We start from the raw sequence: 16,925 nt of genomic DNA, 5'->3' as shown, positions 1-16,925 counted from the left end.
TATAATATGCCACTTGTTAATGTAAATTAGTGTATTGTTCTGGATGAATATGACATACCTGTGTAATTTTTTTGATTGGTATATATTGTACAATATACATATTAAAAATAAAACAACTGATATTTAGGTGTTTATTTAATTTAAAGGTAAATAAGATAAGGGTCACTTTTCGACTTGGTTGCGTTGTACACGTACATAAACCGCCATAGGTAAGTATTGTCTGAAAAGATACTACCTACTACGAACGCCTTATATTGGGCAAGATTTAATCCTGCAACAAACATGTATAGATTAGGTAGATATTGCGAAAGAACGGCGATATAATAATGGCTCTTAATACTGTTTAAAAGGTTTACCTTTGTAAATAGTCACAACTGATTGCTGAAAATATTTGACATGTGGGCCTATGGACGGTTTCCAGGACACAATTTATGGTCTTGTTGGATAGATTTAGGCATACGTTTTAATTTTATTTATGCCTTTTAACCCTAAAACAAAAAAACTGAACATAATCTTAAAAGTTCGAAAGAGTTCTTCCAATACTTGTCATAACCTCAATTTTTAGTAATGTTTACCATCAACGAGCATGATTGTACATTGTAGGCCCCTTAGCTTTGCTTAATCTTCTTTAATGTATTGGTATTTAATGGTGACAGCAGAAATATCTCTTGAAACAGAAACGATTCAGAATGAAAACCAAATGAAAACAAATAAGGTGACGGCTGTCATTCACGATCCACATTCCACAGATAAAACACAGATGACACGCGTTTTGGAACACAGTGTTGCTAACCCGCGATTTTTCAAATTTGCCGCCTTTTACTACTGACAAGATTTGGTTGACGGACTTTATTTACAGGTTTATTTCGCCAAGATATTTTTATATATTTTATATTTTTATACCAAATTACTAGGTACTGACCTGGTACTGACCATCAGTCACTGCACAGATTTCTTCTTAATATTGGTTTATACGTAACTAGCGATCCGCCCCGGCTTCGCACGGGTTAACAAATTATACAAAAACCTTCCTCTTGAATCACTCTATCTATTAAAACAAGCAACAACGGTTGCACTCCGGGAGTGCCGATAGAAGTGAAAACTCACCTCACTATGTTACCGACGTCCGGTAACACGATACATACGTTTAGCGGACAATAAGAATAAAAGTATGCCATGTAAATTATGAGTACCTAGCCACCTTACGGTCACGTGATCGCCTTACGCTGTCTCGAGTTTATCATTTTTTCCCCACCTCAAAAAGTGCCCAGCGCCGCTAAAGAAGTTTTCACTTCAAAAACCGCATCAAAATCCATTGCGTAGTTTTTAAGATCTAAGCATACAGACAGCGGGAAGCTACTTTGTTTTATACTATGTAGTGATATCTTCTTAGTAGTTTGTGATTGTGAGTAGCTCCTTACGTTCCAATGATTTGATTTTATTGATATTTCCCAGAGCTTCTAGTTTATCTGTTTCTTTACACACTTGTTCTGTTTATGAGATTCAGGTATTAATAAATTCACGCAGCATGCATAAGTAAATCAATAAATCCGACAAAGTTGTGCAATAAAATGTAGGAAAACAATTCGTGTAATTTTTTTGGCTTCAACCCTACAGTGTTGGAGGATATCGTTGGATAGGTCTTTCAAAACGAATAGGGGTCTTCAACTATTTTTTTTTGATAAAGGGAATATTTTTGGCAGTAATCGGTCCGAAAGAAAAAAAAAAGTGCCTATTAAAAGCTTTTGAACCATGGGTCCAAAAATATGAAAAAAAAATCGTAGAAATAGAGCTTATTGGATCACTATAGGTAGCCGTTTTTGAGTTATTACAAAAAGTCTTCTCTTCTTAGTAAAAATACAAACAAAGCGCCGCGAAAGTAATAACAATAAGAATAAAAATTGTTTATTGCCACACACATACAAGAATACTTACACAAACGATCAAAGAAAAACAAACAATATACATGTAGATAGGAGAACAGCAACAATTAACATAGCATAGTTTCCTAAGTCTATCTATAACAATGGTGTGACAAAAGGAATGGAGTCAGCATTTGCTGTGTTACAGACTAGCTGTCACAGCATTGGTTTTCAGTTCACCCCTAATTACAAATAATATATTAAAATATAAAAAAGGTGTTTTTTAAACGTATTAGTTACTAAGTCTAAGATAACTTAGCAAAGGTAAGGCAAGAGAGAAAAAAAAAGGCATGGGAAAATATAAAAATATAACTAAGTATTAGCTAGGACAAGACATGAAAAATCCCTTTTGCTTGTCATATCATAATTATCATATGTAATACTAGCTGTTGCCCGCGACTTCGTACGCGTGGATTTGTATATTGGTGGTTATATATTCTACATTAGCTTAGAACATTATGCAGCAAAAGATCGCAGTAAGACGGTTAATCATTTGTTAATTATTAATATTACAACGCATGATACTTGTCTTTCACAACCTACGAAGCTTCAAGCCCCAAACTGAATAAAATTGTTCTCGATATAATCCCTCTCAACCAGAAGATTTTCATGTCCTCTATTTAATAAAACCTACTACTTAACTACCTATTTACGAAGTTTGAAGTTCCTAGCTTTAAATAAAATTTGAACCCTATACAAATTTTCAACCCCTTTTTAACCATTTTAGGGGATACATTTTTACAAACGCTGAAATTACTTTTCTTGTATTTTAATAATATGCCTATATACAAAGTTTACAACGATTAAAGTCCCGCACTCAAATGAATGTTTGACCTCTATACAAATCTTCAACCCCTTTTTCACCACCATGGGGATGAATTATCAAAAACTCTGAAATTCGTTTTCTTCTCTTTTGATGAAATACCTTTTTACGAAGTTTCAAGTTTGTTTGCAACTTTACAAACTTTCAACCCCCTTTCGACCCTTTAAGAGATGAATTTTAAAAACGCTGAATTTACTTTTCTCGTATTTTAATAAAATGCCATTTTACAAAGACTCACAAAAATGTTTGATCTCCATACAAACTTTTTACCCTTTTTCACCACTTTGAGAGATGAATTTTCAAAAACGCTGAAATAAGTTTTCTTCTCTTTTAATAAAATACCCTTTTAAGAAGTCTCGAGTAGTGATGGGTAGGACATCAATTTAAAATGAGTTTGTATGAGTACCTCATTTTCTAAAATGAGTTGTTACAATGTCTTACTTCAAACGAGGTGAGGTACTAACAGCGACAATTTTTTTTTTAAGATGTATGAAAGCTTGCAGCGCTTACGCTTGTTGTCTTTCGTGTTTAATTGTTAACGTATTTTCGGTGGTGACGCGAAGCGATATTGAAGTACGCCGCGTGTCGGTCTCACTCCCTCTTTGGGTATTTCTAATTCATTGTTTCATTTTGAAAGGATTTTTGAGGGGTTCATGTCACAGAGAGGCGGTGAGTGGTACAAACTCAACGCATTTGTCGGTGGACCTTTTGTCGTTGCAATAAGGTTTGTAGTTCGGCAGTTGACAGTGTGGATCATTACTCGTTTCTTCATTTGAGACATTTGAGTTTTGAGTGTCGGCGAGCAGGCGAGCACCTAGCGCCTCGCGCGATCCAGGGACTCTGTTGCGAGTTGTGAGGAGTGTATGAGTTTTGAGGGTCGCGAGACTCGCGAGTGAATTTGAACGGATAAGAGTTTTTTTTTAAATTAGAAGTGTGTGAATGATTTGTGTGGCAAGAGGTGTTTGTGATGCGCGCGTGTAAATGAGTAAAATGAATAGAGGAGTGAAGTAAGACATTTTTGCGGTACGAAGTACTGCGACAAATTAACAAAATGAGTGGTACAAATGAGGTGCCTCACGAGTGAGCGACTCAACACTAGTCTCGAGTTCCTAGCTTAAAATAAAATTTGAACCCCATAAAAACTTTCAACCCCTTTTTAACCCTTTTAAGGGATGTACTTTTAAAAACGCTGAAATTACTTTTCTTGTATTCTAATAAATGCCTCTGTACAAAAATTCAAGCCCCGCACTCACAAAAATATCTGATCTCCATACAAACTTTCAACCCCTTTTTCACCACCTTGAGATATGAATTTTCAAAAACGCTGAAATAATTTTATTGCAGTTTTAATTTAATACCTTTTTACGAAGTTTCAAGTTCCTAGCTTAAAATAAAATTTGAAACCCGTACAAACTTTCAACCCCTTTTTAACCCTGTTAGGGGATGAATTTTACAAAACGCTGAAATTACTTTTCCTGTCTTCTAATAATATCCCCAAATACAAAGACTCAAGTCCCGCGCTCGAAAAAATATTTGATATCCATACAAACTTTCAACCCCTTTTTCACCACCTTAGGGGATGAATTTTCAAAAACGCTGAAATTAGTTTTCTCGCATATTAAAAATATATCTTTTTACGAAGTTTCAAGTTCTTAGCTTAAAATAAAATTTGAACCCTATACGAATTTTCAACCCTTTTTTAACCCTGTTAGGGGATGAATTTTACAAAACGCTGAAATTACTTTTCCTGTCTTCTATTAATATCCCCAAATACAAAGACTCAAGTCCCGCGCTCGAAAAAATATTTGATATCCATACAAACTTTCAACCCCTTTTTCACCACCTTAGGGGATGAATTTTCAAAAACGCTGAAATTAGTTTTCTTGTATTTTAATTTAATAACTTTTTACAAAGTTACAAGTTCCTAGCTTGAAATAAAATTTGAACCCTATACGAACTTTCAACCCCTTTTTAACCCTATTAGGGGATGAATTTTACAAAACGCTGAAATTACTTTTCTTGTCTTCTAATAATATCCCCAAATGCAAAGATTCAAGTCCCGCGCTCGAAAAAATATTTGATATCCATACAAACTTTCAACCCCTTTTTCACCACCTTAGGGGATGAATTTTCAAAAACGCTGAAATTAGTTTTCTTGTATTTTAATTTAACACCTTTTTGCAAAGTTTCAAGTACCTAGATCAAAATAAAATTTGCACCCCAAGACGAACTTTCATCCCCTTTTTAACCCCCTTAGGGGTTGAATTTCCAAAAACGTTGCAATTACTTTTATTTTGTAATCGGCTATTATGCCTTTCTAAGAAGTTTCAAAGCATTTGTAATGGATTCAAACTTTCAACCCCTTTTTAACCCTGTTAGGGGATGAATTTTTAAAAACCCTGAAATTACTTTTCCTGTCTTATAATAATATCCCCATATGCAAAGTTTCAAGTCCCACACTCACAAAAATATTTGATCACCATACAAACTTTTAACCCCTTTTTCACCACCTTGGGGGATGAATTTTCAAAAACGCTGAAATTAGTTTTCTTGTTTTTTAATATAATACATTTTTACAAAGTTTCAAATTCTTAGCTTAAAATAAAACTTGTTCCCCATACAACCTTTCATCCCCTTTTTAACCCCCTTAGGGGTTGAATTTTTCAAAATCGCTTCTTATCTCTTGTAGACTTTATAAATGCAACCTAGTGTGCAAATTTCAACTTTCTATCTTTTGTAGTTTCGGCTCTGCGTTGATGAATCAGTCAGTCAGTCAGTCAGTCAGTCAGGACACTTGCATTTATATAGAGTCGGACCAAGAAAAGTCTGCAGCGGATTTGATAGCCCACGCAGGGCAAGTGTTATTTTAAACGTCAAACTTCTATGAAATTATGACGTATAAATAACACTTGCACTGCGGGGGCTATCAAATCCGCTGCAGACTTTTCTTGGTCCGACTCTATATAGATTTGGGTGACCGAGCTTCGCTCGGAAAACATAAAAAAAACTCGAAAATGCGCGTTTTCCCAGAGACAAGACCTAGCTAGATCGATTTTTCGCCCCCAAAAACCCCCATATAGCAAATTTCATCGAAATCGTTAGAGCCGTTTCAGAGATCCCTGAAATATATATATATATATATATATATATATATATATATATATATATATATATATATATAAACAAGAATTGCTCGTTTAAAGGTATTAGATAGATAGATAGATAGATATACATGATACTTACTAATAGCCCCCGTTTATCCTATTCTGACAGAATGGTAACTACGGAACTCTACGCTGAGCATGGCCCGACATGCTCTTGGTTGACATTCGAAATCGTTGCATACGTACGTATCCTGAGGGCCTACCGCGAACCACGTTCGACGTGTTATCTCCCTGTCACACTTACGTACGAATTTACAAGTGCGACAGAGAGGCAACACGTCGAACGGTAGGCGCTCTGGTCTAACTTTTACTTTTCATGAGAGATTCAATTTGGAATTTTGCAGTGTTTCTATTATCAAAGCGTCTAATAATTACCTACTATTACTTTCAATCTGTGATAGATATTTTAAAACATTTTTAAAGAAATTATCAGGTTTTTGTTCCGTTTTTGTCCCTATTCACCCCGCCATCCCTATTTATCCTGTAACGGAATTTTCATCTTCGATGTTCGCGGTAGGCTCTCAGCCGCAGCCGTCTGTCGAACCTCTAGCTCCTTTAATATGAAAATATGACGCACCCGCCATAAACTAATAAGGAACTATTTACAAATTATTAACTTTGGGCGCGTCTAACATGTTGATTTGGATAATATTCCCAAGTTGTGCTATTAATGTATATTAATGATCTCAAACTTCTACCTACTTGTAACTCGGCACGGCAAATGTTTAGGTTAGTATGTAATAAGTAGGGGAGCACAAGATACAATATTTGGATTACGCTCTAAAGTGCTCATTTTAGTACAAATTGAGTTCAATGAAATTTAAATCAATTATAAGTTAACTTTCATCATCATCTTACTCGCGTTATCCCGATATTTTTTTGCCACGGCTCATGGGAGCCTGGGGTCCGCTTGGCAACTAATCCCAAGAATTGGCATAGGCACTAGTTTTTACGAAAGCGACTGCCATCTGACCTTTCAACCCAGAGGTTAAACTAGACCTTATTGGGATTAGTCCGGTTTCCTCACGATGTTTTCCTTTACCGAAAAGCGACTGGTAAAATATCAAATGATATTTCGTACACTAAGGCATGGTACAAAAAAAAAAACAAAGATCTAAACGAATTGAGAACCATAAATACATAACTTACTATTAGAATAGTAAATACCCACTTACCTAACCCTATATATATAAAGTCCGTAGATTGTACCTACATTATTTAAATCTTGTTCTTTTTATAACCGGGATGCTTTGTTTGTCATCAAAAGGACAAAAAACAACTACATAATACCCTATTCACTAGAGAATCACGGTTCGCAGTTGGATTTAGATTTGCCCTTTGTCCTTTGTAGAGTGCGTTGTGAGTTAAGTGGAGTCCAGACGAGACAATTTTTCGCCAATCTGATGAAATTGTCCGATCGAATCGCAAACGCCAATTTGATTCCCCGATCAAATCAGCAGGTGCGGACACAAAAATGCCAATAAGGCGAGTAGTTTTTAAGTAGCTCGCTTGAGTTGATTTATCGGTAAACCATACGATACGGTTAACCAATGTTACTAAATGTTAAGTAAGCATTGTACCTATCTCGAACAGAAGGGGAGCGACCACTAATTGATTTCATCACTGCAACCACTAAGAGAGCACGACCACATTTCAGCATGATGTGAACAGCAACATACCCTATTGTCAAGTATTGGCGACGATAATTCAGCCTATTCGCCGAACTAGTATGAAGGTATGTAGTACTTATTCGTATTCAGGCAGGTAGATAAATGGAATTTAAATCCACATTAGTATTGTTCGAGCGCCGGGGTGCTCAACTAACTGTAATTTAGTCATTTTAGTGGTTTATTACAGGAACTTGGGTATTTAGTAGAATTATTGGAATCTTTGGACGAGTTTGGACAATTATGATGGAGCCGTTAACCACGTATAAAACGATGAATTTTATCGACAGATCACCCCAATAGTTACCAATTTTTTTCTCAACCATTTTTAAATTGCATCCATCCCTTTGAAGTTTTATTGCACCAAACACGGACGCATTTGGTACATTAAATATTACCGTTTGGCGCCATAAACAATTTAAAGGGGTGTTGCGAACGCAACCTTTATATTTGTATAAAATCTCAATACCTATATTCCTAATGCAGTAGCTAAACGCGGCCGTCGGGCTCGGCTAGTATTCGGAAGCTTTTTCTTAAGCACCAATATTAGGAGCGCTCCACATACTTTGTATCGCGGCCAATTAGAGGCACCTAAATTTAAACCACCTTTTGTACTGATCAAATATTGCAAATCACTCTCTCATCAGCCTTCATACAATCCACACCACTTCTACATTTAACCGTTTAGTCAAGAACCCCTTGTAACCAGTACATTGGAGAATTATATCAGTTCACTAAGAATTGAAGCTTTTTATTTGGGTCGTCGAGCTCCTGACCTGCACGGCGGCTACAGGGGTGCAATCTTCTTCTACCTAGCGTTATCCCGGCCTTTGCCAGGGTCCGCTTTCCTACTTGCTTTCCTCCACTTTGCGCGATCCTGGGCGTCGTCTCGTGTGAGCCCGTTCACGCTCATATCTGCTTTCACGACATCGAGCCATCGCTTTTTTGGTCTGCCCTTGGGTCGGGGGCCGTCAAGGGCTAGTTTAAGGCATATGTTTCCTACGTAGTCAGCTGGCCTGCGACAAACGTGGCCGAACCACCGGAGGCGACATTCTTGGAGCTTCTCTGCTACGTCACGGACTGCGAGGCTGCCACGGATGTACTCGTTACGGATGCGGTCAGCGCGTGTAACGCCGCACATCCACCGCAGCATCTTCATCTCTGTAACGTGAAGCTCCTGAACGTGCCTTCCAAGAACCGGCCACGTCTCGGCGCCATAAAGTAGTACTGGACGGATAATACACTTATACACTAGCCCTTTGAGTCTAAGCGGTATTCTGCGATCGCAGATGACTCCTGTGACCTCCCGCCATTTAGACCAAGCCGCGCTGATTCGGGCCCGGATGTCGTGATCAATGATCCCGGACTCATGCAGTACTGATCCCAGGTACTTAAACTTGTCCGTTTTCACGGCAGGTTCGTTCCCTATATTGATGGGAGTGGAATCCGTACTTCCGCAGGCCATGTATTCGGTCTTCGCGACATTTAGCTTCAGACCTCCATTTTCTAGCGACCCCTTCCACTGGTTCACCTTTCGCTCTAATACCTGCTTGTCCTCGTCTGTCAGTGCGATGTCGTCTGCATACATGAGCAACCACGGCGGTGGGTCTTGTATCTCCGCCGTGACGGCGTCAAGCACCACACTGAACAGAAAGGGGCTCAGAGCAGAACCTTGATGAACACCAACTGTAATCGGGAAGGGTTTTGTGTCGCCAACGGAGGTCCTTACCAGAGAAACCGAATCGCGGTACATGTCTCGGATAATGTCAATGTAGACTTGTGGCACGTTCTTCACCTTCAGTGCCCACCAGATCATCTGACGTGAGATACAATCGAAAGCCTTTTGCAGGTCAAGAAAGGCCATGTAAAGGGGGTGCAATATAAAAATAATAATTATTTATTACTAAGACCTGAGACGACCCAGGACGGCGCATGATTAGAAGGCCGACCCCAAGTAAATGGGAAGGAAGACAGGCAAAACAAGAAAAAGCAAACAATTAATTAATACCAATGTAAATATGTGTCGTAATACGATCACTGAAGCTTACAGATATCCAATACATTATCACATTATTTTTTATTTACCTACCTACATAAAATAAAATTTTAATTCCAAACTTAACAAATCGATAAATATACATACCGTTTATAATAATGGCAAAAATTATGAATATTTTGTGTACCTACCTAATTAATACCGTAATATCAGTAGGTATACTTTTCATTAGTGTACGAATAATATATGTAGGTAGGTTACTATGTAATAGGTACCTACATCAGCAGCAACCCTATTTTTTACATACTGCGCATTAAAAGCCACTTTTACTGTTGCAACGTCGTCGCAAAGTTGCCAATTAGCTCCAGCACTCTTAATAAATTATCCAACCAGCCAAACAATTAGCACGTTAATATTTTAACCATTTAATTCAGCTCTGTTTTTAATAATCTCAACTGGCGCCGGCTTTGATTAAATTAAGTAATAGCACTGCGTTTATGGGCGTAGGTCGGAAGTCCCACAAATTTACTCGTCGCTTAAGGAAATTTCTTAACAAATTATGTTACGCACAAGACGATTCATAAAGTGATTCAGTCACTGGCTGGGAGCGTTCACACGACGCGGTTATTATATACATACATACATACATATACGCCGCCGTTACGTAGGCGTCTTCAGAGCACATAACAGCACAGATAGCTCGGATGAAATGGAGTGTCGAGTCGTCGTAATTTGTAAGGACTCGAATTAAATTATGTACAGAATAATGATGCCCGCTCTCGTCTTAATAAGGCGAAACTGAGCTCCGTTTTCTTTTTTTCTTAAAATTTGCTCATAAATTTTAGAAAAGAACGGCCCGTTGTTTAGCTTGAATACTGGACAGAAAAACTGAAGGTTTAAATTGTTAACGCAGCTGCGTGTTAAAGGACTGCCTTTTAGGGTTCCGTACCCAAAGGGTAAAAACGGGACCCTATTACTAAGACTCCGCTGTCCGTCCGTCCGTCCGTCCGTCCGTCTGTCACCAGGCTGTATCTCACGAACCGTGATAGCTAGACAGTTGAAATTTTCACAGATGATGTATTTCTGTTGCCGCTATATATAAATACTAAAAACATAATAAAATAAAGATTTAAGTGGGGCTCCCATACAACAAACGTGATTTTTGACCGAAGTTAAGCAACGTCGGGCGGGGTCAGTACTTGGGTGGGTGACCGTTTTTTTGCTTGTTTTGCTCTATCTTTTGTTGATGGTGCGGAACCCTCCGTGCGCGAGTCCGACTCGCACTTGGCCGGTTTTTTAATGATTAATTGTGACCATTAACTGATTGGGGTATTACTTTGGGCAGTTTAACATAATTATCATAAATAAAACCAGGGAGAGTAATTAAAATAATATGACATGTATATTTATTGGATAAATTTGGTCTTGATGTATCTCGCGATCGCAATAGGGACCTATAGGTCCGAGAGCTGGTAGACATTTTGGAGTAAGTCCTTGAGGCAAGCTGAACATTTGCCTGATACTTCTCCTATCATACCCTAACTAAGCATTTTTTAATCCTGTGTCGAAAGATGGCAGTAAATTTACTGTGACTACAAAATTAACTATGACAAAAAGCCTCAATACATTCTATTTCTCTTTGATCTTATTAAGAAGATCGTGGAAAACCGCTTCTCAAATTCTCAATACAAACGTACCTAGTCCCCATTTTCCTAAAAATATTTCCCATAATGTCAATAATTTGTATGTGTGTAGGGAGGTAAATAGGGACTACGCTCGTATGGAGAAGCAACCGTGCAGGTGCTATCCTCTTAATTATCTTTAGCATGCTAGGGGCCCAAAATCAACCACCGCACCGTTACTTACTTCTTTAACGTACGTTCGATTTCAGGGCATATCTAATAAGAACAGTTTTACCCCAAATGACTTTACTTATAATATGGTAGTTCAAACTTCAAACTAAACTAATTGGCCTAAAACAGGGCTTGGTGTGCAGAGGGTATGTGTATGCTAATTTCGGAAAGTTAATTTCGATGATATAATTAATTTACTTGCCTTATAATTATAATTATTATAAATTCAGGAAAAGGCCAGAAGAGAGAGTTACATTTGACTCAAAGTTCGCAATCAAATCCGAGTTCGAAACATGTCTTACGCGGGCGAAATGTTATCTTGCTTTGAATATTCGCTAAGCATATTAAAAGGACTTGAAATATCTGATAATGGAAGAATTTGGGTGCGTATGTACCTAAAACTTTTTCTTTGATATCAAACACCACAGTTCAGATCTCTCGAAATACTTTGATACGAGAAACTAAACATGCCTCGAGTTTGCTTTTCAAAGTTGATTAAGGAATAAGATAATGTCTAGAGGAGCAACATTTAGGGCAGTTTGAAATTTTCTGGGCACGTACTGCAATCAGGCAAGAAAGAGTAGACGTTTCTAGAGGGCGCCACTAAGCTTTAACGGGAAACACAAACATGATGCTAACATCCATCTCATTCTATCAGGGAGAGCCGAGAGGGATCGGAGCATAGAAATAAAATGTAATAGAACAACTGTCAATCTTCAAAAATGCGACCAAAAATGAAATGCAAGTGTGTGCGTAAATTGTCTATGTGAGATCAAAAATAGTGATGTCATGTTACAACATATTAATAATCTGTCGATGTTTGATTGCTTTATCGACTACTTTTTCAAATGTGTTATTTTAAACGTTAAGATTCTACGACATTATGACGTATAAAGAACACTTGCACTGCGTGTGCTATCAAAATCGTTGCAGACTTATCTTAATGTAACTCTTACTATATTGGAAAGTGAAGTTTAAATTTACCGCTAAACATGAGCACCTTCAAAAAGGTATAACAATCGTTATTATTTAAAGTCGGTTATAAAAGCTAATATCTTAATGATGATTTGTGAAGAAATAATTACATAGCTATTAATATACCGACAAGTTATCGATACTGTCATATGAATATTTTGTCAAGCCCTAACGTAAAGTAACAGGTTATGTTTTTACACAAAATATTTTAAATTATAGACTAATATGATAAAATATTAGCACACAAAGGAAGAAAAACTTATAATTAACTGTATAAACCGGCTTCTTACACTTTTTACGCTGTTAATTTGACAAAATATCGTTAAGAAAATTACGCTCTGAATATCATAAATCCTCTGAAATGAGTATTTGCTTGGATGATTTGGCCCTGTGACACTGAAATTCGGCACACTACAAGACACCATCTTCACTGAATTACTTTATTTAATACTTGTCGTTCTAATCCGTGTATATTTTTCAATTTGAAAATTACCGTGATACGCTCTTGGCCGTCTGCGGCCGTCATCGAACTCAAAAGTGGTCACGTTTTCTCATTGGTAGTCTGACTCTTTCGCACTCATGGGATGTTCATATACGTGATGGCTTCCCTTTCGCACACTTCAGCTGTCTGTCAAGCGCGAGCGCGAAAATGACAAGTCTGTGGATCGGAGCGAGCCTATAGATTTGCTGTTGGACAAGTGACGTTCTACGTTGACACATTTCACGGCGATTTTCAAGTAGGTATATACCTACCTAAGTATTTAATTTCCAAACTTTACATGATAAATTGTAACAATATACAACCGGACCGCATTTCCGACGTGTAATAACACCTTTTACGAGCAAGTGTGATAAAAAATATCTACTACCTAGTATGCTGGTATATAAAAGCAATTGAAAACTACACACTCGCCCAATTTTTGTTCGTTTTTTGTCAATCAGGCCTGAAATCAACGGCTGCCTTTCGCATGGTGGTTCGTTTATGTGTCGGTCAATTGCTAGATACACCTAGCAGCTACCTATCTAAAAATTTCCATACTTTTTTCGATCGGTCCATTCCGTTACCGTTATAGAAAGTTAAGAAAAAAGGTAAGTAACGGAAATAAAATTTGGGACACTTTCTTATCCTATTAGAAATGAAATATTTTTCTTCATACTGTTTTAAAATATCACCCCATTCTGATGCAGTTAAACAAAGTAATAATGGCCCATCTATTCAAGCTCCTATCGAGGCATGATGGGGCTCTGTAGGCTCTATTAGTAAGTACTCTACGTCATGAGTGTGTTTGGAGTGAGATCTGAAAATAGGATATGCTCTTAACGTATTTTATGGTGGAAATTCCGTTCATTAGGAGTAGACGCACTAAATTCCAACCGTCTAGTTATTAGGTCTATTGGCAAAGTAATTTCATGTTATTAATGTTGTTATTCAATTACGTTATCGTATGTTCATATATTTTCCTAAATGTGCAGTTATATGGGTTCCTTTGTTAGTATTACATGTAATTACTTTATTGTGGACCGTGTCTTATTTCCATCATTTAAGATTTTTTTTAAAGCTAATGAATGACGCAGAAATATAATATTTATAAGTAAGTAAGTGAGTGTGGCGGATAATTACTCATTGGGCCCGATTCGGATATTGCAATAGAAATCTATTAGATATCTTTTAGACATCGCCAAGATACGATAACGATATGTTTAAGATCTAACCTGTCAAATTTGATATTTCCGCGATCCGGGAGATACTCTTGAACGATTTCCACAAGATATTACTTAGAGATCTAATTCACATCTAATAGATATCTAACACGATCTATAGTAAAAGTGACATTGGTTGCCCGAATTGCGCTGCAAAAGAGAACTAGTTGAAATCTAAACTAGGTATAACGTGTCTAGAATGGATCTAGTACGTGTCGTCTCTTGTGAATATCTTGAAGTTCGAATACGGCAGATTAGCAAAGAGAATTTGAAATAAAAGCGGATTATCAAAGTAAATTATTACAGTAAATTTACTGCCATCTTTCGACAGAAGATTAAAACTTTTAGAACGCTATTTGACTTTGATCCTTATTCTTTCACTGATATGTGTTTAATGTTTATTCATATTTCTGAATCGTAAATCTGTCACGGGACAACTACCTACTAGAGTATGTGCTGAAATAGAAGAGTCGTGAAATGTATGGGTCCCAATACAGTGTTGACCGAAACGTTAATTCAATTGACAATTTTTGACCATTAACTATTATAAATGGAACCGTAAACTGTAACCGTCCGTAATGGTCAATTGCATCACGAATTTGAATCACGATGACCTATATGTACAATGTCCAATACGGTAGCAAAACACAAAATTTACTTAGTTACTGACGGAGTTGAAAGTACAAACAATTTTGCGTCTCAGTAAGTGCACGATAAATGCCTAGCAAATTTACTACAAAAGTGTAGGTAGTTCGAATGGAATAAAAATATTCAGCGAAGCAGAAACATGCCACCTATGCCACATAGAAACGGCAGAAAAATACGAAACGTTATGATCTTATGATATGATTTTATATGCAATGCAAACCAATGGGTGCTGACACTTCGGGGTTGACTCCGATGTGACTACGATATACATATCACATGCCTATAGGATTTATCTCACACTGCGTTATCATTCAAAGGAATGTAGATTACCGCTTCTGCATACACTCCCTTGATATATATAGGCAAATCCATGTTGGGTGCGGCGACTTTTCACCAGATCATGTCGACTACTCACAGACTGTGAAGCCAAGTTTTGTGTGGTGAAACTTACCTCTCGTCCGAAGTTAAAACTCTGGTTAGTTTCGCTACTGTGGCTAAACGTACCGTTTTGAAAGGGACGTCCGGTGGCGCGGTGACCTTAATGCCGCTCGTTTGTTCTCATGACACACTGACTTTAACCTATAACTTACATTTTCTGCTGCTATTGTAAAAATGCCGCTGGTGCTTTTGAAGCAACATTTTAGCTGGAATGTACTCTGTGTTGTGTTCTGCAGATTCATTTTCTTCCTTTAAATTACTAACTCTAATTTAGTATTTATAATTGCATTTATCTGAACAATTAACAGGTGTTCATGTTCATGCGCAAACACCTAACTGTTAAGTGCTTTAAGAAAAAAAAAATATGGCACCTTTGTTCTTATTTGTACGATATAAATTCCTAGCAAATATTACTGTCACAATACAATCAAAGCGGTCTCTAATACTGTATCAATATCCCCTGTCCCTGTCGTCAAGTATTTAGTCATTACACATAGGTACAGTCGCGAGCAATAAAATGGAATCACTTCACATGTTTGGTTTCTCCGCTCAAGATATTTTCCAATTTTCATGAAATCCTGAAGACAATAGGTATTTAGTTTTAAACGAAGGATACAAACTATTGATTGACAAATACATGTTCTAAGAATATACATAAAATCCTTGGAAAAATTAGGGGGTTAGTTTTTGTAAACACTAAAAAACCGGCCAAGTGCGAGTCAGACTCGCGTTCCAAGGCTTCCGCACATGAACTCCGACTCACGCTTGACTGCACATTTCTAATTGGGTTTCCTGTCATCTATAGGTAAAGCACTATTATGTGTATTTTTTTTAAATTTTTGACCCCGTAGTTTCTGTAAACAGCAGGCCTCAAAATGAGCTCTTTCATTTGATTCATTTGTTTACATATGTGTACCAAATTTCAACTTGATTGGTCCAGTCGTTTCCGAGAAAACAGGCTGTGACAAACGGACAAACAGACAGACGCACGAGTGGTCCTACAAGGGTTCCGTTTTTTCCTTTTGAGGTACGGAACCCTAAAAATTAATATAGGTACCTACTTAGGTAATTAATATCAATTAAGTATCTGCCCTTTGTAAATAATCTGACTGTTCAAATTTAAGCCTCTTAGTTACAAACTTCTAAACAGGATTCGTAAAATTTTACGAATAAATAATAATTCACCAAATTTTAGCAACTAGGTAACTAAAAACAAAAGACCGCAACTTCGCTAAAACGAAATACAATTCGTTCACGGTAAATTTCAAGAGTTGTTAGCACCTTAACCTATTAAAGCAATCGTCCGAGTACCTACTAAGTACTCACAATATTATGTACTGATTTAAATTGAGCTTTGGAAATCGTGGAACTACCCTCATTAGGAACCAAATCGGTGGTTGGCGGAGCTCTTCTTTAAACGGCTAGGTATTACTGAGGGTGTTTAGTTAATATACCACCTTGTTACTAACTTTTGAGATTAACACGCTTCGTACTAAAATCGTTGAAATGGGATTTTAGTCGGCGTTATTAGCTTCATTGTTTGACTCAACTTCAGCCGACAATGCGCTAAAATAAGACGCAAATTACGAGTACAAACCATTCACAACAAAACAAACATGTGAATCAGTACGTGAGGTCTACACTCAGCAATGCCATTGCATTGCATCGGCCGAATTATTGCGTTTCACTCGGCACGGCAGCAAAGTTTGTTTATCCCTCGCAATGCTCAAGACTCCAC

At 37.3% G+C, this 16,925-nt stretch overlaps 1 protein-coding gene across 1 annotated transcript; it reads right to left on the bottom strand.

Moving 5' to 3' along the window:
• Positions 1-8,379: 8,379 nt before the first annotated feature.
• LOC134662945 (uncharacterized) lies at positions 8,380-9,417 on the bottom strand. Its single transcript, XM_063519247.1, has one exon. The coding sequence runs from the start codon at positions 9,390-9,392 to the stop codon at positions 8,385-8,387; it is 1,008 nt and encodes a 335-aa protein (XP_063375317.1). The 5' UTR covers positions 9,393-9,417; the 3' UTR covers positions 8,380-8,384.
• Positions 9,418-16,925: the final 7,508 nt, after the last annotated feature.

The sequence above is a fragment of the Cydia amplana genome, chromosome 3 (genome assembly GCF_948474715.1).
Source record: "Cydia amplana chromosome 3, ilCydAmpl1.1, whole genome shotgun sequence".
NCBI classification, from domain to species: Eukaryota; Metazoa; Arthropoda; class Insecta; order Lepidoptera; family Tortricidae; genus Cydia; species Cydia amplana.
Note: the sequence above shows the minus strand (reverse complement) of the source record. Positions and strands in the feature narration are given on the sequence as shown.